The 26,037-nt window shown below is 42.1% G+C and overlaps 2 protein-coding genes across 5 annotated transcripts in view; one reads left to right on the forward strand and one right to left on the reverse strand.

The window, feature by feature from the left end:
• CEP83 (centrosomal protein 83) overlaps positions 1 to 13,995 on the forward strand; it is a 142,545-nt gene extending 128,550 nt beyond the window's left edge. For 2 of the 3 annotated variants that reach the window (XM_040980815.1, XM_040980797.1), the window contains exons 13-16: positions 1,468 to 1,597; positions 7,909 to 8,012; positions 10,740 to 10,929; positions 11,838 to 12,122. In XM_040980815.1, coding sequence (XP_040836749.1) covers positions 1,468 to 1,597; positions 7,909 to 8,012; positions 10,740 to 10,929; positions 11,838 to 11,942 — 529 coding nt within the window. In that variant the 3' untranslated portion in view covers positions 11,943 to 12,122. Of the gene's footprint in view, positions 1 to 1,467; positions 1,598 to 7,908; positions 8,013 to 10,739; positions 10,930 to 11,837; positions 12,123 to 12,491 lie in introns of those variants that run through there. The other variant, XM_040980804.1, reaches the window with a different exon arrangement.
• A 451-nt stretch (positions 13,996 to 14,446) lies between these two features.
• PLXNC1 (plexin C1) overlaps positions 14,447 to 26,037 on the reverse strand; it is a 159,773-nt gene continuing 148,182 nt past the window's right edge. The window contains exons 24-31 of one of the 2 annotated variants that reach the window (XM_040980785.1): positions 24,235 to 24,289; positions 22,302 to 22,333; positions 22,098 to 22,205; positions 20,518 to 20,681; positions 18,875 to 19,022; positions 16,739 to 16,846; positions 16,578 to 16,652; positions 14,447 to 15,498 (exon numbers count right to left, since the gene is read on the reverse strand). In XM_040980785.1, coding sequence (XP_040836719.1) covers positions 15,394 to 15,498; positions 16,578 to 16,652; positions 16,739 to 16,846; positions 18,875 to 19,022; positions 20,518 to 20,681; positions 22,098 to 22,205; positions 22,302 to 22,333; positions 24,235 to 24,289 — 795 coding nt within the window. In that variant the 3' untranslated portion in view covers positions 14,447 to 15,393. Of the gene's footprint in view, positions 15,499 to 16,577; positions 16,653 to 16,738; positions 16,880 to 18,874; positions 19,023 to 20,517; positions 20,682 to 22,097; positions 22,206 to 22,301; positions 22,334 to 24,234; positions 24,290 to 26,037 lie in introns of both variants that reach the window. The other variant, XM_040980775.1, reaches the window with a different exon arrangement.

Here is a 26,037-nt window from a genome sequence, read left to right on the forward strand (position 1 = left end):
CCTGGATTTGGATCAGCACAGCACCAGCCGTTGCGATCACTTGGGGAGTGAATCATCAGATGGAAGATCTTCCTCTATCACTCCTCCTCTGTATATCTAACTTTGTAATAAAAGTAAATAAATAATAATAAAAAGAATAGTGTAGGCAGTAAATTGAAGTGATTCATCATTGGTTTCTAAATCATGTAGAAGAAAATAGCTAGAATAATGGTCAGTAGAGTTATGATTTTAGTCTTCATTTTATTTGATTACCTTTGGCAAGTAATTTAACTTCTCAGAATTTATTATTCTCATTTTAAAAACTATGCATTTGAAAATCAAAGGGAAATGCAGAAAGCTCTTTCATCTGTTGGTTCACTCCTGAAGTAGTCAGAGCAGCCGGACCTGAGCCAGGCTGAAGGCAGAAGGCAGAACCTTCATGTGCTTCTCCGACATGTGAGGCGCTGGCCCAAGCACTTGGCCATCTGCTGCTGCTTTACCTGAGCTGTTAGCAGGGAGCAGCTGGGATAGGAACCATCACCCTGTGGGACACTAGGGTGTAACCTGCTGTGCTGCAACACTAGCCCCATGTTATTCTCATTTTTACTGCCCATAGTTATATTACAAATCACATAAAGTATGCAGAATGACTTTAAGAATGTAAGTTATTAAGATATTACCTTAAATATATGAATTGTGTTGTAGCCAGAAAGTACACTGCATTAAGATTTGGTATCAGACCTATTTTTAATAGTCATTTAATTACTCACTGTTTTCCTGTCATTTGTTTGATGTTAGTCAGCAATAAACACTAAACCTTAGTTTCCAAATCTACCCAAAATATTTAATAGCAATACTTAACTGAGCCATTTGCATGAAAAATGCTATGGCTTGAATAGGATATGGCTTCTAGATCCCTTCAGGCAGTTGAAGCCCAAACCCAAGCTGGTAGTACTAATAGCTAGGAGCAGATTGAGTTACAATGTCTAAAAGGTGGATGTAGTGGAAGTTTCTTAGGTGGCAGTTTGGCACAGCATTGGAAAGTGTTTGTGAAGTGAGGGTTGGTTACAAAAGTGTGAGTTGGGTCCTGCTTTTTTCTGCTCCCTGAATCTGTGCGGTCGTTACTCTGCACAAGTTCTGCCATTGCCATCCTGTGGCTTCAGCAGGCTCTGCCAGATGAAAGGGCATGCCTGAGCTGGTACTGTGAACCATCCAAACCATGGTCCAGAATAAGGCTGCTTCCTTCACACTGGCTTGTCTTGGGGATTGTGTTACAAGGACAAAAGGCTGGCTAACGTAGGCAGTGGGACACAGTGCCCTTGCTGTTCTAAGCAGAATGATTGATTTATAAATGCTCAGTAATGATGCGTTAGCAATTGTGTGGCCATAAAAGGATGTATGTAGGTGTGTGTAGGGATGTGTCGAGGCTGTTGGGGATTGTACCTGCGATGTGCCCAGTAATCCTCAGCTGTTGCCTACATCTGACAGGACATTGGAAGAGAAACACATGGAGTGGCTTGAAGAGAAGCATAGGCTGCAGGAGCACGTGACACACAGAGAAGAGCAGTGTAAGCAAGCCAGAGAGAAGCTGCAACGAGCTGCAGTTGCCCAGAAAAAGGCAAGTGACTGTTACTAGAGGGATTTCTGTGAAGCATGATTGACTGTCTTAGGGAAATAAAATGTGCAGCTGAGTCTGAGAGTTCAGTGATATGTTTCATTTAGTAATTAAGCAATACATTTTGCTACTAATCTTGTAGAGATTAATTGGGAAAATCCAAATCATCCAACAAGTCTATTTCTAGATGCCGCGTAGGAGCCAACATGCAGTTTCCCAAGAGATACTTTCTCAAAGTGATAATGTGTCCAGGCTAGTCCATATAAGTCTTAACTCATCCTTCTCATGGCTGTGCCATTAGCCCTCTTTGCACTGTACTCACCCAGAGTTTGTGATATGGCTTTTGTAATTAAAAACCTTATGTCTCCTCAACCCAGCAGAGGACCTGAGGAACAGCGGAGATAGTTTCTACAACCCTGGACCTTTGTAACTTTTGTCATTGCAGGCATACTTTTCTCCAGAATCTAAAAGCATTTTTTTTAATAGGCCAACACTAGATGATTCATTTAAGTCAGTGGTTTATAACTGTTTTTTTTTTTTTAACTTCAGTAAAATCAGTGAATGCAGCATGTCCCGTCAGTAATGTAATTTACCATGACAGTGATTCATTGGTTGTTTTTGATGGCATTAGAACCTGGGGAGGAACACCATGGAGAATGTGTGTGTCCCACCCAGGATGTAAAGTGTCTCCGTTTGGTATCTGCCTTCAGTGGCATTGGTTCTGGGGAAGAGAGACCTGAGAGGAGAGGAGAGGAGGATGTTTCTAGGTAGTCACTAGTGTCTTCCTGTTGCTATGGTTACTGGAAGACTCTTCATGTTTGTATGAGAGAAAACAACTCCATCATTTGCATACTTTGAATTTGTAAAATAACAACACAGTTTCCAGCTACTATTTTCATTGATTGGATGTAGCCACCAAATGTGACAGAATGACAGCATGAATAATGTGGAAGTCATTCCCTTCTACTTTTTCTGATTTCTTTTCTCATAACGGTTAAAAGACTATTAATTGAGATCAGACAAAAACAGCACTTATTGTATGGAAATCTCAGTATTTTATACCAAAACAGGTACTTGTTTGGTATTGTTTCTGTGCATTTATCTCTCCATTTATATATATATATATATATTTTTTTTTTTTTAAGTTTTATTTATGTATTTGAAAGGCGACAGAGTGCCAGATGGGAGAGGCAGGTCTTTCATCTCGTGGTTTGCTCCCTAGATTCCCCAAGAACCAGGGCTGGGCTAGACCGAAGCCAGGAGGCAAGAATCCCATTTAGATCCCTGTAACCTAACCATCATTTGCATCCTCCAAGCGTGTTAGCAGGAAACCAGATGAGAGGCAAACAATACCCAGGCACTCTGGTAGGGGATGTGCTTCCAGCCATTGCTTACCCCATGTGCTGTAGTGCCGGCCCTGCCTCTCTTCCTGTCTGTCCATACAGGAGCTGAAAAGTTCAGTTATTAGAATTTCAGTGGATTTTCGTTGTGATTTCTGATGACTTTAGAACTCTAACTTAGGTTTTCTTTGTATTATATTTAAAGCCTAGGGTCTTCTGAAGCCAGATCTCGGCAAGAAATCTCTAGAAAGTATGAGTGTTTTGTCATTTATGGAGAGACTTGTGTTGAATCTTTACAGATAACTGAGGGCTCAGACCCTAATTACTAGGTTAGTTTGGGTTGACTTCCTCTTGGAGCAAAAGTGACATCCAGTGGTGAGAGACATCACCAGCTAATCACAGGTATATCAGGAGGAGTTGAGGAGGTGACAGTTTAAAGATTTACAGAGTAACATTTTATCAGAACTGTGACTTGGGAGTCATATTTTTTCCTGCCGAAATACCTGCCTATTAATGTGACTGTAATAAATATTCATTGCAGGTTTTTTTTAATGATTTACTTATTTATTTGAAAGGTGGAGTGACAGAGGAGAGATAAACAATCTATAAAATATATGTAAAGAGAGATCTTCTACCCCCTAGTTCACCCCACAAAAGGCTTCAACAGCCGTATCTGGGGCCTGCTGAAGCCAGAACCTTAACTTAACTCACACAGGGTAAACTCTAGGTTGGAAATCATAATGCTTAAGAGTTACTTTTCTGTGAAGAGGTTTTAAAACCAAAGAGTGCCTACTTAATTTTTACCCTTGAACTGGGTGAGCTAACTGTCATTTGAATGTATGTATAGTTAGAGCTCCAATATCCTAAGCCTAAAACTACATTATTTAGGATGTTTTGTTTTAGAGATATCTCTTATTTATTTGAAAAGCAGAGTTAGGGAGAGACAGAAAGATCCACTGGTTCACTGCCCTGACGGCTGCAACAGCTAGAGGGACAGGAGCTTCATCTGGGTCTCCCACATGGGTTAGGGGATCAAGGATTTGGGCCATCCACCACTTCTGAGGCACATCAGAGAGAGTTGGAACAGAAGTGGAGCAGCCAGGACTCACTGGTGCCAGCATTGAACTCTAGCATGGAAGGGAGTGCCACAATGCCAGCCATATTTTGGTTTTCAGATAGGAACCTTTGTTGAGAACAGGTTGATCAGGGGTCTAACGCTGCAGTGCTCAAGTGCTGGCTTCCCTTGTATCACTTTCCAGCTTCTGCTCATTGCTGAAGTATGAGCATGATGAGACATGTCTTTTTGTTGTTGCTTTCAGTCTTTTTTTTATTATTTATAAAAAGTGAACAGTACAGATTTAGGAGCACAGCAATAGCTCCCATCCTTCTCCCTCCTGCTGTGGTTCCCCAGCCACCTCTCAGCCTCCCTTATTTCTTACTCTCTTAATTTTCTCCATGGCGTATTTTCACTCACTTTGCAATCACAGACTTTGCATTAATAATAATAAGCAGAAATAATAAGAAAAAAGAAAAAACCCTATTCCTCAAGATTATAAACGTACAATAAATAATCAGATCCCAAGATGCCCCTTTTGTTTATATAAATCACATTTTTCTGTGTACTCTGCAGATTTGTTACCACAGATCAGGGGCAGTATTTATCATTTTTGTGACTGGCTTATTTCACTAAGCATAATGGTTTCCACTTACATCATTTTGTTGCAAAAGGCAGGGTTTCATTCTTCAGGCTGAGGAGTATTCCGTAGTGTAGGCGTACCATAGTTTTTCTTTTTTTTTTTTTTTAAGATTTATTTATTTTTATTGGAAAGTCAGATATACAGGGAGGAGGAGAGAGAGAGAGGAAGATCTTCCATCCGATGATTCACTCCCCAAGTGCTGCACCAATCCGAAGCCAGGAGCCAGGAACTTCTTCCAGGTCTCCCACATGGGTGCAAGGTCCCAAGGCTTTGGGCCGTCCTCAACTGCTTTCCCAGGTGACAAGCAAGGAGCTGGATGGGAAGTGGAGCTTCCGGGATTAGAACTGGCGCCCATATGGGATCCCAGCATGTTCAAGGCGAGGACTTTAGCCGCTAGGCAACTGTGCCGGGTCCAAGAGATGAATGTTTTTTTAAAAACTATTAAATCATTAAGAAAATGATTACTGAAATTGTTACCCTAATGGACAAAAGCCTGGCACCGGCACTTTGTTAGAAAGGGGATATTCAGACGGCAACATACGTAAGAAAATTTATTCAACATCTTTACTCTCAGGAAAACACACATTTAAACTATAGTAAAATACTACTGTACTCTGTGAAAATATTTAACATTTAAAAGATTGACCATACTATGTATTGTCAAGGATGTAGAGCAGTTAGAACCCATGCATTAGAATAGTTTGAACAGTTAAGACTCGTGCATTGCTGACTGGCATGTAATTGGTAGAACCACTTTAGAAAACTGGCAGTATCTACTAAGTTCTAAAACATGCACACTTAAGTCTAGAAAGTATGTATTTTTGTTGTCTGTTTAAAAAAGATTTATTTATTTTTTATTACAAAGTCAGATATACAGAGAGGAAGAGAGAGAGGAAGATCTTCCATCTGATGGTTCACTCCTGAAGTGACCACAATGGCCAGTGCTATGCCGATCCAAAGCCAGGAGGCAGGAACCTCCTCCAGGCCACCCACACGGTGCAGAGTTCCAAGGCCTTAGGCCGTCCTCAACTGCCTTTCCAGGCCTTAAGCAGAGAGCTGGATGGGAAGCGGAGCTGCCAAAATTAGAATCGGCGCCCATATGGGATCCCAGCATGTTCAAGGCAAGGACTTTAGCCACTAGGCCACCGTGCCAGGCCCGAAAGTACCTATTTTCTATGACCCCCTTAGATAAATCTAAGAGAATGAGTGCTTATCTACAAAAAAGTATTAAGTGTTCATTGAAAATGTAATTCACAGTGCTTCCAAACTTGCAATAACTCCTTTTTCATCAGCAGAAAAACGAATAAATCTGGTCTACCTTCACACTAGCTGATGACGTTAACACTGAGAGATAACTATTGTGATATGTTAAACAGTGGCCTGATTGTGTAGATAAAATGTTGAGAAACCCCAAATGCAAAGGCATATGTGCTGCAGGACTTCCTTCATATGAATAAGTGAGTAGATAGAGGACTCCTTACTTGACCACAAATGACATAAATTCTGTGGTGGGAAAGGGCAGGAGTTGTTCCAAGTAGCCAAGGTAGACAGGAGGAGCATGAGAAACCTTTGAGGGGCTTATAATGGGCAGCACAAGAAGGAAGCCCATACTAACATTTGTACAAGCAGTGCTAAAAACGTGCAAGAAATGTATTATGAAAGATTGAGTGGGGCCTGGTGTGATAGCCTAGTGGCTAAAATCCTGTTTGTATCCTGGCTACTCTACTCCCCATCCAGCTCCCTCATTTGGCCTGGGAAAGCCGCAGACAATGGTCCAAAGCCTTGGGAACCTGTACCCACATGGGAGACTCAAAAGAAGCTTCTGGCTCCTGGCTTTAGATCGGCTCAGGTCTGGCCGGTGCAGCAACTTGGGGAGTGAATCAGTGAATGCAAAATCTTTCTCTCTGTATCTCCTCTCTGTATATGTACCTTTAGAAACCAAAACAAACCAAAAACCCTTAAAATATTAAATGGATATCAGAAATTTTGCACCAAAGCAAACTTAGCTTTAATTCCATTGTTCATGACCTTTTTGAAGTACTTTTTTTTTCCAAGATAGACTTAACAGTAGACTAAGTGAATATAATGAACTTTGAAATAGTCCTAGTGGAATAAATTATATGGTGATGAATGAGCTAAACCTGTAAGCAATGACATGGATAAATGTCACCAGCAAAATACTTTGTGACAGACTTAAAATCAGAAGCAGGCCGAATTAAACTGTTGCTGTGGAAATGAATTATTTGGTTGCCTTTCCAGAGCGTGGGGCTCATGGCTGGAAGTTGGAGTGGTGAGGGCACTTCTGGTGTAGTAGTTACAAGCTAATTGTGCTAGCATTTGCTTTATGGATTTTCATTGGGTTTCATTTTCCATTTTTCTATAACCTTGTTATATTCAGTTTAAAAATAAGGAAACAAAATCTGAAAGGTTTATAGTACTAAGTATGGCCCAGCGTTATACATGTCTGTTGGAAAACAACAGAAAAATGCTTTTTCATACATACTCTATTTGCATTTTGCATGAATGGAACATTTGCTTTTGGAATTTTTTTTTCCTTTCTATATTGAATGTTTTAAACATTTCCTGTCAGTGTTTAGAAAGACAAACTGATTATTTATTTGTTTATTTTATTTATTTATTTATTTATTTAGAGGGCCTCCCATGTGAATGGCACAAACTCCAATACCTGGGTCATCACCCCGCCTTCCAGGGCGTGCATGAGCAGGAAGCTGGAGTCAGGAGCTGGAGGGAGGCTGGAACTCAGGCACTCTAATGTGGAGTGCAGGTATCTTAGCAGTGAGGCCAGATGCCCCATCCCTCCTGCAGAAACTGCATCTGAGACGCACCTACAATATACCTTAGCTTTATGATGCTCTGATTGCTGTAATAGAAATGTGTCAGTTGCAAGCATGGTTTCAAGTTTTGTTTCAGTATCTTGAACCACATGTTCTCTTTTGGGACAGTGAAGAATTTATTCTTGAGCAGAAGACAGGCAGATGCATTGTGAAACCTTAACGTTTGATTTTAGGAGTGTTTATTTGCACTAATTTAGTTATTGAGACTACTTTTCTGCTTCGCTATCCATAACAGTAGGAATATGAGGCGGATGTGTGGTTATTGCCTTTGCAGTTTTTGTTAACAGCCCTATCCTGCTAATCTTTGTTCCTAGTAATAGAAAATATTTGTATCTACACAAAATTTGATTGGGTGTGTGAAGTATTTACTATGTAGTGATTATTCAAATTGGTTATTAACAATTATTCATATTTTTTTCTAGAGAAAATCTCTTTATGAAAACAAATTGAAGAGACTTCAGGAGAAAGTAGAAGTCTTAGAGGCCAAGAAAGAAGAATTGGAAACAGAAAATCAGGTGCTAAATAGGTAATGTGTATATATTACACGAAAGCACTTCAAAAGTTCAGACAATTGGCATTAAAAATACAGTATTTTGGTGCAGAAAAAAATTAAAATGACTATATGAGAGTGCATACATTTTAAAATGTGTATCATGAAAAAAATAAGATTGGGTTTCGAGATGTTTTGCACCAGATTTATCTTTAAACTCCATTTTTCACAAATGTTTTGAAGTACTCTTGTATATTGCATGTGTTTTTTTTTTATTTCACACAAAGTACTTTGCTAACAAAGTAAACATATAATTAGTTTTTTATCATTGTTTATTTTTAAGATATATTTATTTGAAGGACAGAATGAGAGACCTTCATCTGTGGCTCACTGCCCCCCCCCACATTTTGGTGCAGCTGGAGCTGGCCCAGGTTGAAGTTAGGGTGCTGGAGCTCCAGGAGTCTTCCATTTTGGCAGCAGAAACCCTAAATATTGAGGCCATCGTCAGCTGCCTCCCGTTGCCTCAATAGCAGACTGGATCAGAAGCACAACTCATGCATGTTCTTATGTAATTTGCTTTGCCATAATGCCTACCCTTAATTTTTCTTAAAGTGCTTTTAAAAGACTTGCAAAACTAATTGATAATCACCCCCCACCACCACCATGCTTTATCCTCATTATTATTTTTTTTTTTTCTAGCTCAGTGTTCTATGTCATACAGCAGCTTTTTGGCAGTGGTTGAGATGGACAGGTCAGTCAGTGGCAATGACAGACTAACTCTGGAAGCTAGGAGCAGGGTCAGTTCCTGATGCCGAGATGGCAAGACCATTGCGAATACTGCGTAGTTAAATATTAGAACTAAAGGTCAGCTTTTGGTTTCTTACATGGCAAAACATGACTGGGTTGCAGCTTTGGTTTTCCAGAATTAATAATTGGCATAATTAAGATTTTAAGCAGAGAAATTAAATATATTAAGTTGGTGCTAGTAGCATGATGTGATCCACTTTATTGAAGTTAATAAAAACATTTTTGAATTCAGCTAGTTAATAGTAGCATTCAGCAATTTATAGCTATTCAAGTAGTAGCATTTTCTATAATGGAAATGCCTGATACCATGCAGTGATACTCTGTAATGTGCACTGGTTTTCTTGCATCTAATTCTTGCAAAATGTTAACAGCTGTTTGGTTAGTTTTTTGTTCTTCCTTAGTGTACTCAAGGTTTTAGAATCCATACCATCTTGTCTGTAGAGGAAGTCATCCAAATCATTCTAACAACAAACTCAACCATGCTTCCTTAACCATTAGTATTGAATAAGGCCAGCTGAAGAGTAGACAGCTGTGGTGCAGATCATCCAGAACTTCATGTAGCTTTTAAACTGATTACTTCTGTGCTTGGTGGTCAGGAAGGAACATAGGAAAGCCTAGAAAAATTCAGTTTTTCTCCTTGTCATTTTTCCCCTCAGACACTGGGTGACTTTCCCCTTTGTACTTATTTACTTTGAGAGCTACCAAAAGCCAAAATTTTGTCTCACAGCACAACATTTCTGATATCAGATGTGTGGGAGTTTGTCACATTTACCAAGCAATTGTTTCTGCAGTAGACACCAGCTTGGTGTCCTGTATCCAGTTCTGATGCCATCTACTTGGAGATAGTGTCACGTCCTACAGGTTGAGGGCTTAATTTTCTAAGACTGTCCCCACTCCCAGAGGCCAACCACAAGCTCATGGTTGTGGCCTGAGTTTCTGACTGATCCAGTATAAACCAGACGTTCCTAGAACCCCCTCATTAGGTTTAATTAATTTGCTAGAACAGGTCACAAAACTGAAGGAGACACTTTACTTGCATTTACCAGTTCATGATGAAGGAAATTATGAACAATATAAATGAATGGACAGATGGAAAATGCAGAAGGAACAGTGCTGGTGGGGGAGTGAGCCTCCCTGCTCTTTGCCGGTGCCCTGCCCGCCCAGACCTTCCACATCTGCAGCAACCCAGAAGCTCCCTGACCCCTGGCACTTTTTGTTCATGTTGGTGACTTCATTGCATACCCTACTCTCTATCCTAAAGTTACAGAGCCATCCTCTCCCACCTGCCTTGGACTTCTCATTACTGTGCAAAAGGTACCCTTCGTCACTTTCAAAACTATAAGGATTTTAGGAGCTGCGTGCCAAGAACCAAGGGCTATTAGCTAAATGCTTTTTTTATTATATTGTACTATTACTCCCAAGAGGTTTGTCTGTTTTTTTTTTTTTTTAAGATGGGTTCTTTTGAAAGGCAAAGCTATAGAGAGAATCTTCCATGTGGTGGTTAACCTCCTAAATGGTCACAGTGTATAGGTTTGGGTCAGTCTGTAGCCAAGAGACTGGGAACTAAGAGATGAAAATTTATTTTACTGTAAAGGCAGATTTTCAGAGAGAGGGGCAGAAAGATCTTCCATCTGCTGGTTCACTCCCCAAATACCTACAACAGCTAAGCTGATGCAAAGCTAGGAGCTTCTTGGACCTCCCATACAGGTGCAGGTTCCCAAGGACTTGGGCTATCCTCTGCCGTTTTCCCAGGCATTTACAGGGAGCTGGATGGGAAGTGGAGCATTTGGGACATGAACCGACACCCATAGAGAATGTCAGCACTTGACTGTGGAGATTTAACCAGTTGATTCATGGCACCAACGCCCATTAGATATCCTTTTATAATTTAAGTTTGTATTCTGTGAATCATATGGTTCTTCAGTAAAACTATTAAAGAACACTTTTGTTTTTAAGGCAAAATGTTCCATTTGAAGAATATACAAGGCTTCAAAAAAGACTAAAGGACATACAGAGAAGGCATAATGAATTTCGAAGTCTAATTTTGGTTCCCAACGTGCCTGCTGCAGCATCTGTCACTCCTCTTAGCTTTCAGCCATCAGCTGTGGTTCCTGGCACAGACCTGTCCTTTCCTCCCCAGATGCAGGTACGAGCCCTCATTGTAGGGGAAGATGTTCAACCATTTCTGTTAGTTTCTACCTGCTTAAATACAGAGGTCAAACTCAAATTGTACAGATAACCTTAGCTATTAAAAAAAGAATGTCCACTTACTAACATCTTGCAGTTTATCAACCAGAAAAATTTGCAGAGAAGAATTATTGAATATTTTGTCCTTCAGCAATGGTGTTGGGAATCTTATTGGACAACAGGAGCCTTGATTAATGAGTTTTGAATAACCCAGAATTTAGTATAACTTACTGATGCAGTACTGTGCATTGTCCATGCAATAATTATCTACTACCAATGAAAATGCTTTGACAGCAGGTAATATTACTTCCAATTTATAAATGAGGAAATTAACACAAAGGGATGAAGTGACATGCTTAGGGGGTCATAGCTAATCAGTGAGTTAGGTTTTAAACTTTTTAAACCTAGATCTGATTCAAAATTTATCTCCTATGTAAGACCCCCTGAGATACTGATGATTTTGGATTGATTGCCTTTTAGAAGATTGACTGTTAATAATAATATTGTAAGCAAATAATTTTAGTTACTAAAGTGAATCTCAAGTCATGCTTAGAGTCAGTTGCTGTTAGAGTCATCTCATAAGGGGAAGATGCCATGTGAGTATACCTGGGCCATTAATACTTTGTAACTCGCCTTCTTAGTAAATTTTACTTCTAGAGAACAGAATGTAGATTTGAAAGTTATGGCCTAAGGCGGGAGAAAAGGATGGTTATCTGTACTTTAGCCCATGCTGCTAACATGGTTATTGTTGCCTTGCCAGACTGTACAACGCTTGTGTAAGAAGCCAGCTGAGGCTGCTGCCGCTGCCCAACAATTATGTCTCTTGGTTTCTCTAACACTGTGTTGTATTGTTTGAATCATTCTAAGGAGGAGCAGCATCAAAGGGAACTCTCTCTGCTTCGTAGAAGACTTGAAGAACTAGAAACAACGCAAAGGAAACAACTAGAAGAACTTGGATCTCTTGGGGAGTAACATTCTTGGAGAAAAGGCACTTCGGAAGGGGTAAAAATCAGTCCGTAAAGCTCAAGTTTTCACAGACGTGGCATTTAGACACTTTCTATTTGCCAAAAAATTTAAATGCTGCATTCTGTGTATTGCATGTCAGAACTGGGGCCTTGTGCTAATAACTGGTGAAGCATGATAAGGAAATTTCAGATATTTAGACCATTTGACAACCCTTTGAAACTCGAAACTATAAGAATAAATGTCAGGAACTAATTAGGGAATCAAGTTTTTAAATTAATAATTTGTTGATTTTATTTTTGGCCCGTTTTGCAGCCAACATGCCCATCTTGGATTCCTTCTTCCTTGTTTTTGTGATGCTTGATTTTAAAAGGGGTCAGTGAGCCTCTTCTGGCTTACGGTATAGCAGTTACAAACCTCTAGTTTCTGAAGATAAAGTGAAAAGTGTAACAACTACTTTATATATATTCATTACAAAGTACCTTTTCTAAAGGTTGTGCATAATTTATTAAAGATTAATATTTTTCTACCTTGCTTTGTGTTTCATTTTCATTTCAGCCACAAAGTGTAAATGTAGTCATGCAAACAAAATCACTGATTTTGGCTTTGAAGTGGAATAATCCTGTGGCCATGGTAAAAAAAAAAAAAAAAAAATGGGGAGGTAGGAATGACTTGGGTCTTCTAGAAGTATTGCTGGTATTTAACTTTGCTTTCCACTATTTAGGGTCAAACAAATTACAAATATTTTATTTCTACGTGTCCGTAAGTATACCATCCTTTACTCCACCCCACACTTCCTGCCCACCCCCCCTCCACAAAGCACTCTTTGGAAGCTTTTTAATGTAATGTTCTTTGGAGGAATTGTGCTGGGATAATTTCATGTCAACAAGATAAAGCTTAAGTCTGCCAAACTAAATGGAATGCTCATTATCCAGAAGTCTTGCCAGCCAGAAGTCCCAGTTGATAGTAGAGGCCAGGAATGTAATTGAGCAGCCCTTAGCATTATTTAGCAAGACACTAGGTTTATTTACTACATAATATAGCTGCTTATTCACACAGCATGTACAGTGACACCTTGTTTGTGAAAAATTAGTTTCCAAAGAACCACTGAGAATTAAAAAATCTATTGTAACCAGGAAAATGAAGGGGAAGAAAAATAAACACTCCACAGTTACATCAAAATGTTTATTTTTGTATATAGACATTTAAAACATTCATCTCCAAGAACAACTTCAATCATGTATACAGTAAGAAATAGACTATAATTCCTAATACAGAAAAAGTAACAGAATTAATTTTTAAATGCTGCTGTAGACACTAGTGTTAAAAAAAAAGTTTATAAATGGTCTTGCACCAAAAAAATATGCAAATAAACTTGAAAATAGAAGTTGTTTGCCATTTGTTTCTCTGGTTGCTGTTGAATAGACCCAGTGACTGATTGTCTTCAGCACACATCTAATTTGGCCATTGACTACATTTGGCTAATGTGATCTAGATAGTGCTTTTCACTGGAGGATTGACAAACACGCTACATACATTAGTGAATCTTCACACCACCTCAGTGAGGTAGGTTAGAAATATTATACAGAAAATTGAGGCACAAAGAGGTAAGTGACTTGCCCAAAGTTCCCAACAGCACAAGCCCTGCAAGAGGAGAGGAGGCAACTCCCCCTGCAGGGCTCGCGTGCCAGAGATCTGGACAGGGACACCCTCACGTAGCATTTACTGTAGACTTAGATAAAGCTGTCGCAGAGCCTTTGCGTTTTCTGTACCCTATACAAAAGGGAAGTCTCTTGGGCAACTCTCCTACCCTTGGCTCTCAACTCTCCTACCATCTGTTCTTTACCTCTTTGAAGACTGTAGCAGCCTTGGAATGGGACCAGACCTCTCACCTTTATCTAGAAGGAACCTATTTGGTAGTATTTTTGAAATGTATCCATTGGATGAACAATGGTCAAATACGACAGGACTGGGAAGGTAACCTGTCTGAGTGGTAATTGCTTATTTCTCTGATCTGTTTCTGTTGAGGTGTCACCCCTCTCACTCTGCCAGATAACTGCAGTCCTTTTTTTTGCTCTGTAGTTATCTGAAACAAAGTGACATTGAAATCCTGGTGTTCCGTACAGTGTTAGTAAATGATTTTAAGGAATGTGTGATATTTTATTTGCTACTTGAAAAAGTTTGTTTCCCAATCAAGGATTTGGAGCACCAGGGATGAAAAGGTGCCTGCTGCAAGAAAAGCTTGAGAGTTGCCAATTATGCTTTGTAGTTCTTCGGATTTAATCGAAGGAAAACACAGTGGTATTTAAATTGGTCATGAGCAGCAAAAATTCAGGAATAAAAAACCAGCAATAAAAAGACTACAGTATAACTCGATAAGGAATTCTTTAAAAAGAAAGGTATGAATAGAATGTGTATTTTAAATTCTTTCTTCAAAGAATAGTTTCCGAAAGTACATAGTAAGACTAAGATACCAAGTTGTATACTAATATTTTCCAGGCCTTGGGCCTCAAATATATATATTTATATATAATACTCCAGTGTGAACAGCAATTTGATAAAATGTAAAATGTACTTTTTTCTTAAATCACACACAAGTATTTATAACCACAGGGTTCACCAGAAATCTAAAGCAAGGAGACACAGCTTCCACAGGTAGTTCTAATCAAAGATTTTCAAACAGAAATCAACTTTTCTTTTACAATACTCAACATGTCCACCATCAAATACATTTAGTATTTAAAAATAGGAAAAAAAACCGTACATTAGGACACAGTATCTGGTATAACGCTGTTGCACTGAGATAAAGCTCCCTCCCTCTCCTTGCTTTAGAGCCCCTTGGGGAAATGGAGGTGAGTTTGATGGAGTGCAGTAGGTGACCACTGAAAAACACGAGCCCTTTCAACAATGTTGCAACACTGTTAGTTTTTGGTTTAAACACACACACTCACAAATGCTAAGTGTACACACTACCAAATTCTGTGGTCAGCTTTTCCAAGAACTACTGGGGAAAGTTTCGATGCTGCACATCCTCGAGGTTGCCCTAACACCCCCATCTTGTTTCCACATGACTCATTTCACATTCTGCTTTGAGCACTGGCAGAGGTGCAGTGGAATCACGGGTGCTACATAGCTGGAACTTACCACCTAAACCACTTCTGTCATTGTGCTTAAATGGAGACTGTAGTTACAATACTGCCACTTGCTTACTGGCCCTGTTTTCTCTGTAAACAAGGAGGCTGTTTGCAACAACCACTTTGACTATTTACAGAAGGTCTCCCACGGTGTATACACAGGCACCACGGTTGGTCTGCCTTCTGAAAGCTGTGCATGTGCCTTGGACTCTCCAAGTGGAACCTATGTGCAAACAAAACATTAACGACAAAGAGTAGCTCAAGCAGCCACTTTGTTCCCAAGTCGTCTGAAGAACTTTGCCAGATTAAGCCAGGCCCCCGAGCGCTCACATCCACTTGCATTTCTTCTTTTCATCAAATAAGACTTTGACATGCAAGAGTTGTTTCTGTGCTTCTTCCAGCCCTCGTTCTCTTTCTAGTTTATTTAGAATCTGTTGACAATTAGAACAGTTATTTTAGATATTGTGGTTTTAGCATTACAATTCTGGTGGGTGGTATTTTGTGTTGTTTTTTTTTTTTTTTTTGCATTCCTGATGCTGAGTGGTAAAATCTGTATGTAACAGATGCCAACATTTTCTTTGATCATCTACATACTCACTTTGCAAGTTGTTTTTGCTAAGTCATTATCACAGGATCAACAACACTTTGGCTTAAAATAGAAGCTTGCAAGAAATAACTATTTGCTTACAAATATGGGGCCAGACTTCCAAGGCCCGACCTTTATGCATTGTGTCACAGCCATTCCAAGCACAGCAAGCATTCCTGGGCAGCCAACATGCAGGCAAGTATTTCCTCTGAAGTGCAGCAGGCAGGGGCATCCTGGTCAGAGATGAACACTTCCCTCCCATTCTGAGCACTGTTCGCCCTCCCCCGCCCCCTTTCCCTCCTCACCCCTGACCCCTGGAGAGAAGGATGCTTATCATGTTTAAGGAACTCATTGCCTCTACCCTACCTTGGAGCTTCACTTGATCTTCAAGTAGCAAATGGACTTGGTGAGCTATTCTCACCATTGACATGGATAGCCTGTCCAGCATGACTGAGTGGGGGGAATCAGGGAAGGGGGGATTAACATATATTTGGAAACAAAGCACCTGATGAAAGTGTCTGTGTGAATTCTCAAAGAAAAAAATCCAGATTAAGGAGAATTAATCATTTAGGAGAATGGTTTATTGAAATAGTTGCTCAAGTTAGAAATGTTATAATTTCATATAGCTACTAAATACAGAATCTAGGCGATTTAACAAGCTTAGCTTTCAGGTTTTAGTCAAGCATAAGCTGGCCCTATTTAGCAGGGCCACTACTTACATTTTTAGTTCATGGGGGCCTAAAGCCATTCTGATAAGTAAGTTCAGACCTGTCCCAAGGTGAGCAGCATGATAAAGCTGTCAGAGGGTCTGGCTGGCTGCCAGGATCCCCTATCTCAGACAGGCTTCCTGGCCGCCCAGAGCTGTCCCGAGACCTGCAGAAGTTATCACCAAATTGGTGGACAAGAGGTCACTTAAAATCTTACCTCATCAAAATATTTTACGATGTATTTGTATATTTCTGTCAAGGCCACTTCTTCATTAAATTCATTTTCATGTTTCTAAAAGACAAAGCCTTGTTGAGAGATATTGAAGTTATTTTCCAAAAAGAATCAAATGTAATGTTATTTCTGTTTTCAAATCATACCTTAGATTCCTGAGTTAAGAATTCTTCCATTTCTAGTGATGACAATGGAGGCAAATCCCTGATTGCTTTGTAATAGGATTTTACTTCCTCTTTGTAGGTTGGGATATCCTTGGCATAGAGAAGTTTATTAGTTGGTGCTTCCTGGGGGGAGGAAGAGAATTAAAAAAACACCGAAAGAGTCACTATCCATGGGGAATTTACAACAATCCCATTTTAGGTGAGCCTCTACCAGCAGAACAGTGATTTGCTGCTGAAATGGCTCCCGCAGAAGGCCTTGGTGAGTGATGTTGACGGAGAGTGACTGACTGCCATCTAGATAGATCTGGTGAGTCACTGTTATTTTCAGGCAGATTAAATGCTAATATATTCTGCCTTCCTCTCATAAAAGAACTAAAATTATTATTTTTGCATGATTTTGAGTTACTGTAACAATGGAACTTACTTCAATCATAGTTCATTACTAATGGTTGTAAAAAGGCTGAATTAAAAACATTTGCTCTCATCCTCACCCACCAGTGAATTCTGGCATTTATAAAAGACACGATTGTAGGTCTAATTGAGCCCTTTTGTAGAGCCATGAAACTGGGAAGTACTTGCCAGTGGTAGATTTTTCAGCTGGTCCCTCTTTGTTTCATTAAATTATAAAGATCTTCCAGTTTCCTCAAGGAAGCACATGGTCATAGTATAGGGTTGCTCTGGTGTCTGACTGTGCAGCGGCTCTATGGAATTATCACAGTGGAAATATTTCACAAGCCCCATAAGGGAAGGTTGCTCTGAGTCAAATTTAGGCTTTGTAAAGCACAGATGAGTTAATGTGGGGCCAGGATCCTCGAAGGCTCACTTTGAAGGCTAGCTGAGACTGTGAAGCTTTAGGCGTGCCCACTGATCTCACATTTATTGCAACACTATGGGCAAGCGGTGGGTGTGCAGAGCTGAGCATGACCGGCATCTGCCCTGTGAGAAGTTCTCCCTCTAGCCCAAAAGGTTCGGGGCTTATTGTGATTTAAAGCCCGAGCAGCAGGAGGTCAAAGAAGGGGCTGTTGATTGAGACAGAGCATGTTTACTTTTGGGGTGACTGCAGGCAAGACATGTCACCTGAAAAGATAACCCTCCCCATCCATAAATACAAGGATTATTAGCTCCTGCGATGCTTGAAGATTGACATAGCAGGAACAGTGATGTTTTGCATATAGTAAGCACTAAGCCTGTCAAGTGAGGACAGTGCTGTAGGGAATATGGAGGAACAAAAAGTCCATCAAGTACATCTAGTTAGACCATCTGAGCCCAACTCACCTCTTGAGGTACCAGAGGAAATTGTTTGGTGAACCAATACACAGGGTCGATGAGACAGGAAGCATCACAGCAAAAGGACTGGAAAACTAAGAGCTGTGGCAGAAGTTAAGGAGAGGAGCAAGCCAGCCAGGGAGGACTATGTGAAGATCTTAGCTAGCAAACACAGAAAATTGACAAAATGGGCTTTGTGTCTTAGAAAAGGAAGTTTGGGAGATGGATGGCCAGCAGAGCCCCAGCCACCAGCTAGGAGGCAGTTATTGGCCTGGCTGGGGAAGGAGGCATGAGGGGCAGAGAGATCTGGGAGCCAGGAGTGAGTAGTAAACACTTGACTAAGGAAGGCAAAAGCAAAAACAGATTTGTTTCTCTTGAAGTGGTGTATGGTTGAGGAGGAAGTCTGAGGCATCTGTGAAAAGAAACATCCATCGCTGGTCCTTCCACCGCTCGCTGTTATGATGCTCTCGGATCCATTAGGAACAGAGAGAGCTCAAATAAGACCAACGTCTCTTTTGAAGTTTGCTCTGTATTTTTATGTCTTTACTTTCTTGTAGTTATCTTAACAAAAAGTGTTTCCTTGGGGTTTTTACATTCGCTTGTCTGTTTCAATTGACAAACACACTATTGGAAACATCAAGCAAAATTTTCTTCCCCACAAACCCTCTATTATATTCAGACTTTGTGTATTCAGATAGTCATTCACTGGCAGTTTGCAATTGAATGTGACCAGTGCTTTTTTTGAAAATCTGATTCTGAAGGTAATAAGCCATTTTTGGACTAGCAGCGTGTGAATGACTGTGTGTCACACTCATGGCAGCACATCCAAGAAACACCAGAGCTGAGCCTTACCTTCCCCAGCTGCTGCTCTGTGAGAGAGAAGGCGTCCATGAATGCCTGTGCAATCACTGACAAACAGCCGTCTATGTGTGGGGTCTTCTTAATGTCAAAGACAAACTGAGGGTTCTTCAAAATGTTTACCCAGAAGCGAAGAGGAAGGCTGTTCAAAGACAAAATAATCCCTTTTCATGTGAAGCCAATGGTCTGTCTGTCACAGTGTGGGAGGGGGTGTTTTTGTCCTTGTGACTCAAGTACACAAGTCTACTTGGCCAAACAGAACCATGTAACAGATGTGACAACACGCAGAACAGGAACGGGTTAACCTGACAGCCCTGCAAAAAGTGGCCATGCAGTAGATGATGACTTTCAGCAAGAGCATCTCCGATCTCCAGGTTCTTACAAAAGGTAACACCGTGGTCTAGGCCAGCACCTTCTCTTACCTGGATCATTCATCTTCTGTTTATTCTAACACACTGCCAGGGAATCTGCTAACAAATCACTTCCTTCCCTTGCTCAAGCCTTAGGGGCTCTGGGGCTCTTGGTCTCTCTCGGGCCTAACCCCTGTGCCTCCTCCCACCACACATAACCCCCATTTAATCTAACTCCCTTGGCCTCTGCATGCTAGGCACAGCTGTGCCTTAGGACTTAGCAGTGACTGGCATGTGGTAGGTGCTTAAAATGCTTTCATACCCTTTAGCTCTCACCAAAGTAGAGACTTGGCTGCTGCAACATCTGATGGTGAGACGCTGGCCATACTTACGGCATCTGGGAAAAAGAAGCTGGAATTCAAGGAGTAGAGACTTGAGGTGGCCCTAGGTTAAATGGTCATGTCTTGAGCTTTCAGTACTCATTTAAAAAATCGGGCAGGGCCCGATGCGGTAGCCTAGTGGCTAAAGTCCTCTCCTTGCATAGGCCAATTTCCTATATGGGCACTGGTTCTAATCCTGGCTGCTCCACTTCCCATCCAGCTCCCCGCTAACAGCCTGAGAAAACAGTCCAGGGCCTTGGGACCATGTGGGAGACCTAGAAGGAAGTTCCTGGCCACTTGGAGAGTGAACCAGTGGATGGAGGACTTGTGAATCTGCCCTCCCAATAGCAGTAAGTAGTCTTGAGTTTCCTCTGACCCTAACCCTGAGCTGTAGTCAGCTCTTGACAAAACTCACACAGAGACAGGGAGCACACTTCCACACTGCAGACACATTCACAAGAAATCATGCCTTGCCACCGGGGCAGATGAAATGTTGAAATGCAGCAAAGTAAAACATAAACCTTTGTTAAAATAAAACCAACAATCCTCAGAGACTCACTGCTCAGTTAGCTTAGCAAGTGCAACGTATTTAGGGACAAAAAGTCTCCTCTAAGGGAAAGATGGTACAGTAAAATCACAATATTAACTTTTCATCCTTTGCTGTTCAAGTTAAACTTAACATATTACAGTCTTTTATGCACACATCAGAAACAGCAGCATTTATTTCATCCAAAAGAATAGAGAATTCTCAGGAATGGTCTTGGTACTACGGTTCAAAAATAGTGACAGAGTAAGAAATTAGGCATAATACCTTACCTGATGCCCTCGAGTCTGACCTATACTAAGTGATCCTTTTTAAATTAAAATTCTATTCCTTAAGATACTTAGTAATGGCATTCATCCTCACCTGTTGGTTTTCCAAATGTGTACAACATCAGGGTCTGTGATTTTTTTATTTTCAGCCTGGGCATCCAGAAAGTCAAAGAAGTATTTTATAGCAAACGGGGCTCTGCTGTTGGGTAAGCTCCAAATGCTTCTGAAGAGTTTCTCCAGCACGGAGTGAATCGCCACCTCCAAGAGAACGGCACATTGGTAGATGAGCAGTAGCTAGCAGTGGTTTTGCAAGCACAACAGCCAATCCAAGCAGAGGCTGAGGACACATCCATACTCGACAGCCTGCTGTGTCCCGGGAGAGTGAAGATTTCCTTTCCTGACCGCTGGCTTCTCAAGGACAGACACAGGATATATAAAGGAATACTGAATTATGAGAGCCAGTTTATTGACTACTGAATATCAGCTTTACAGGAAAAAGAAAATCTCCAACAGCCAAAAAGAAAAAGGTAGAACTGTGACAGAGTCAGCACTCACTCGGGGCCAAATGGAAATCCTTGAGTAGTTTTATAGCTTTGCTTCCAGAGATTCCTGATGGTAACAACATACAGGCGACGGGGTGGGCTAGGAACCTGTACAAGTGGACGCTGAGGCAGGTTTTGTGGTACTGGCAGTGTAACTGCCACCTGCCCCCATGGAGCCGGTTCAAGTCCTGGCTGCTCAACTTGAGGTCCAGCTCCCTGGCAATGCGCCTGGGAAAGCAGCAGCAGGTGGCCCAGGCTGTTGGACCCCTGCACCCGTGGGAGCCCTGGATGTAGTTCCAGGTGCTCTTAGACCTCTGCCTTTAAAATAAAGCTGAATTCAACATCAAAAGATCTCAGTTGATGTTTGGCTTTGCTTATTAGACTTAACCTGGACAAATTCAAGGGATCCATTTGTTGCTGATTTTTTCCTTTTGCCCTTCTTCCATCCTACGGTTTTATCAGTTTTACCATGTACTTCTGAAAGCGGCTGAGTATTTCACAAAATCCAAATAGGTTGGGCTCTGGGTACAGCCAAGAAAACCAAGAAGCCACAGCTGTCCTCAGTCTTGTGGGAACACCCAAGCTGCAGCCGCTTCGCTGCCACCATTTGAAGCAGCCCAGAGGGCCACAGTGAACTATTTTAACCCCGTGAAGCCTGATGAGGTAAAATGTGCTCCTGATTTGCTATTCTACTGGCTTTTACATCTAACACTTCAGAATGTGCAAAGAATTCCTAACTTCAAACCCGAAAAGGAAAAATCAGATTTCCCAGGTTTTTAGACATTGACACCACCTCATGCAAGTTTAAGTGCCATTTAGAGCCGTAATCTTAGTGGCTATTGACGTAACAGGTAAACAAAAGGCATAATTAGGTAATGACCTAAAAAATAACAGCAATGAAAAGATGGGAAAAGAAACTGGAAATAATAACATCTCTGACTACAGATGCTAAAAATTAGAAATTTTGCTGTATGATTTTATCTTTGCAGTTTATAAGGGGGAAAAGGAGGGAGTAGGATGTGTTTACAATTTAAACTTTGATTTTGCTTTGCTAGAAGGCACCAGGGATTTGTAACATTTTCACACTTGAGTTGAAGTTAAGCCACACGCGCCCCCTGAGCAGGCAGTGTACCTTGGTCGACAGCAGCTTGGTCAGATACATTTCTTTTACTTTGAACTTGTGCTTCCCTCGATGTCTCTTTCCTTGCACGTCTTGGAATGCTTCTGAATCTGGTAAAATCTAAAGCGAAGCCAGAACAGAAGTGTTACCCAAGGAGACAGTGCTGCTGCAGAAGGCATGCGACTCAGCAGTGAGCACAGAGAAGCCCCAACTCACCAAATGGCAGTGGTCATCCGAGTACTCCACATCTGAGACGAGAGAGGGACAGAAAACAATCCATTAAAAAAGCACCCACAGGCTAGCTGGCCTTCTCCGCTAGAGCCTGCTGGTGCTAAACATCCAAGTGGGTCTATGAGGATGGGGCGTTAGAGACCAGTTCACTGTTCCTGGGGGAGACATCAGGCCCAAGCCATTATCAACCTGTACCAGGGAGGTTCCCAAAGCTCACGGGACTGCGTGTCATGAGACTAACTAGGCAGTGTGTGCATCCCAAAATTTTTTTGCACCCAGATCACATCATTCCATTTCCATCAAGTGTTTTAAGTCCCCACTATATGCCTGATCTCATCTGGAAGACTCCTTTGAGAGAAGGGTGTTAGAACTCAAGAGATGGCATTAGCCAGGCCACAGGAGGAAGGCCTGGAGGAGAGAAGGATCTTGACTGAGGAGATGGAACTCAGGCAGGCTGCAAGAGTGGCACAGAGTGAGAAAATACAAGAGAGGTGGCTGTGGAGGCCGGCCTTGTGGCACAGTGCATAAAGTTGCTGTCTGCAGTGCCAACATCCTGTTTGGACACAAGTTAGTACTCTGCTCCCTGCTACTGCCCTGGGGAAGGGAGAACAGAGTGAGCATCTTGGCATGCGCACCAGTACAGTAGAGGGGGAGGGCAACCCAGTACTGACGTGTCACCTCACTGCTCTGAATATGCAGAAGTCTGAGAAGGCTGCAGCGATCCAAACCCCAGGTGACAGGCCGCCTTTGGGTGAGGACGGGCCACAATGGCAGGCGAATTAAGGACAGTAGGCAGATGTGTGGGTTTGGTACTGAGAATTGGGGTTTGGTTGGTTTGGGGCTGGGGGATCATCTGCCGACAGGGCTTGGGCTATGGGGAGGGCATCTGACAGTCTGGAGACCAGAAAGTTGAACTGCCCTCAGTGAGAATAGGCCAGGCCAAGGACCCTGGTCAGGCTGATCTGTAGTGACCACGACTGTACTATTGTGTACCTTCCTCCTGTGGCTTTAGATTCAGAAAAGGCTAACAGGCTCTTTGAAGGTCCAAGAATTAAAGTTTAGGAAACACTGGCTCCTAACTTACAACGCCTATCTCCCTGGGCCACAGTGACAGCTGCCCTATGCAGAATGGCTTCTGCAGCCAGACACTGCAGTTGAAGGAGCAGTGTCCAACATTCTGCCCAGCCTTCCTGCATGCATATCAGGAGCCCTGCGTTCCATCTGCACTGACCAGATGCTGGACTGCCAGGCTCCTAAGACTAAGCCCAGGAAAAGAAGAGTGTACCTGGCTGTGTGTGAGGCGGCGGCCGAGTAAGAAACCCAGAAAGCCAAGTCTTTCTGAGAACTGCAGGGGTCTCACTTCAAGACAAACCTGGCCCAGGACCAAGGGCTTTTCTCAAGGCCATGTCAGGGGTGTCCTGCCCCCAGCCGACAGGCGGTCGCAGATGGTTACCTACTAACGCCTAGCTTACTGACTCTTCCATAAAAGCTTCCCCTCCAGTTTGTCCCTCCATTTTTCTGGGAAGTTTACAAATGCTATCACAAGGAGACTTAGACTTTCCAAGTGGATTATCTTGTTTGGTCAGCTGTGTGGTTATCTGTAGGCCTCCCTGTTTGCCTGGGCCACCTCCCACAAGTCCCCCTCCTCCCACGTAGCTGCAAAAAAAAGAAAGGGAGCTCCAGCCCTGCGTCTGGAGCTGTTAGGCAGCACCCGGCTTCTCTGTGCTGGGCACTGCACCTGGGGCTTTTCCTTGCACATCCATAGTTCCAGAAACAGACGGAAATGGCTTTTCTCAGCGTCTACAGCATTAGAGAGCCACAGTTCAGTTCCACCTCTGGTGCCAATGCAGCTGAGGCACGATGCAATACCCTTATTAAGCTGGGTGAAAACAAAGGTTAACAATGTTATATTGGTTACCTGAAGTAAAATTTGCTATCTTCTTGAAGACTTTTATAGTGGATCCATTTGATATCTGAAAGTAAAGATAAAAAAATATGAGTTTTCAAAATTTAATGTATCTCTCAACTTCACCTAGAAATTAGATGGCTGAACAGATCTTATATTCCCTCTTATTGAATCAAACATTTATCAAGATTTGCTGTGTTCTGAGTGTGCTATGCTAGAGGATTGGGCTGTCTGTGGTGACAAACCAGACGCTGCTGCCCTCAGGGGGCTCACAGACCCAGGCTGTTAGGGTCTCCCGCAGCCTTTCGGAGGCCCCAGGTTCTGGGCTAGTTTCACTTTTTGAGCTTCTTTTCCTGTTACTGTCGAAAGGTTTGTGTCCCCTCCAAATTCACACATTGCAATCATAATCCCGAGGAGTTGGTGTTAGGGAGTGGAGCCTTCGGGTGTATGTGAGGCCCCAAGGGTGGAGCCCTGTGGACAGGGTTCTGCCCTCCTACGAGAAGGCATCAGCGCTAACCTGCTTTCTCTGCACTCCACCACGTAAGGACACAGCAGAACAGCCACCCTCCCCAGCCAGATGCGCCAGTTTTTCTCTCTGCTCTTAACTTCCCAGGGAGCAGACTACTGCTCCATCCTCCCAGACCATGCTAGTCCGTTGCAGCAGCTTTAATATGCTCAAGTATCATTATATTAATGCATAAAACAGGTTTACAAAAACTGATCCAGAAAGCTGAGGTTTGCCTTACGACAACTGCACATCTAGGTATATGCTACTGAGAAATCATTGTAACTGACAGGGGACTGTTTGTAATTGTTTCATACTGCAAGCAGGCCAAATATTCATCAACATTAGGAAAGTTTAGAGTACATTCACACAATTCATACAAAATGAAAATGAATGAGCCAGTGCTCCATGCCTCGTGGGTAAATTGCACTATCACTGATGTGTAAAAGAGCATGACACAAAACCGCGTATGACCCCACTTACATACAGCCTAAGGAAAGACCCCCAGCCATCAAAGTGATGTCAGACATCTGGAGAAAGTGGACAGTGAGCGGGAGGGGCTTCTTATTCCTGACTTAGATGCCCAGTATACAACATGGTCACGTGTAACGATTCATGCAATGTTTTCCCCTCAATGGGTAGGGTTTTTTGTTTTGCTTTTTAAGTTTCTAACATTTAAAAAACCAAGTATACTTTCTTATCAACAACTTTCAGAGGTCAGGGCTGTAGCACAGCCGTGTAAGTTACCACTTGTGACATGACCATCCTGTGTCAGGCTGCCTGTTCTGCTTCCAATCCAACTCCCTGCTAATGCACCTGGGAAAGCAGCCACGATGGCTTCCAGGCGGAATTCCTGGCTCCAGGCTCCGGTCTGGCCCAGCCCTTCCTACTGTGGCTGTTTGGGGAGTGTAACACCAAACGGAGGATTGATCGCTAAACATACATCTGTCTTTGGTTCTGCCTTCCAAGTAAGCAACTTCAGAAGGCCAACGTATAGGAGTGATGCGTACTCTGTGTACAGCATCATGAACGTTCTAAGCACTGCAGATTGCTGTGTGCCCACCCAGACACCAGCATGGAAGATGAGGGTCCTGAAACGTACACCAGCACCCTCTTCTACTCAGGCTCCCCCTCCACATCCAAAGTGAGCCACTTGCTGACTTCCATCACCAGCAGTTCTGCCTGCTGTGGAACGTCACGTAAATGGCATCATTCAGTATGGACTCTCACGTCTAGCTTCGGGTCAATGTGAAGTCAATGTTTACCCTGCTTCTTGTACTCTCAGGAGTGTGCATTTGTCTTTCGTATTA

This window comes from Ochotona curzoniae, unplaced genomic scaffold (assembly GCF_017591425.1).
Source record: "Ochotona curzoniae isolate NIBS_2020 unplaced genomic scaffold, NIBS_Ocur_1.0 contig_1014, whole genome shotgun sequence".
Classification (NCBI taxonomy): Eukaryota; Metazoa; Chordata; class Mammalia; order Lagomorpha; family Ochotonidae; genus Ochotona; species Ochotona curzoniae.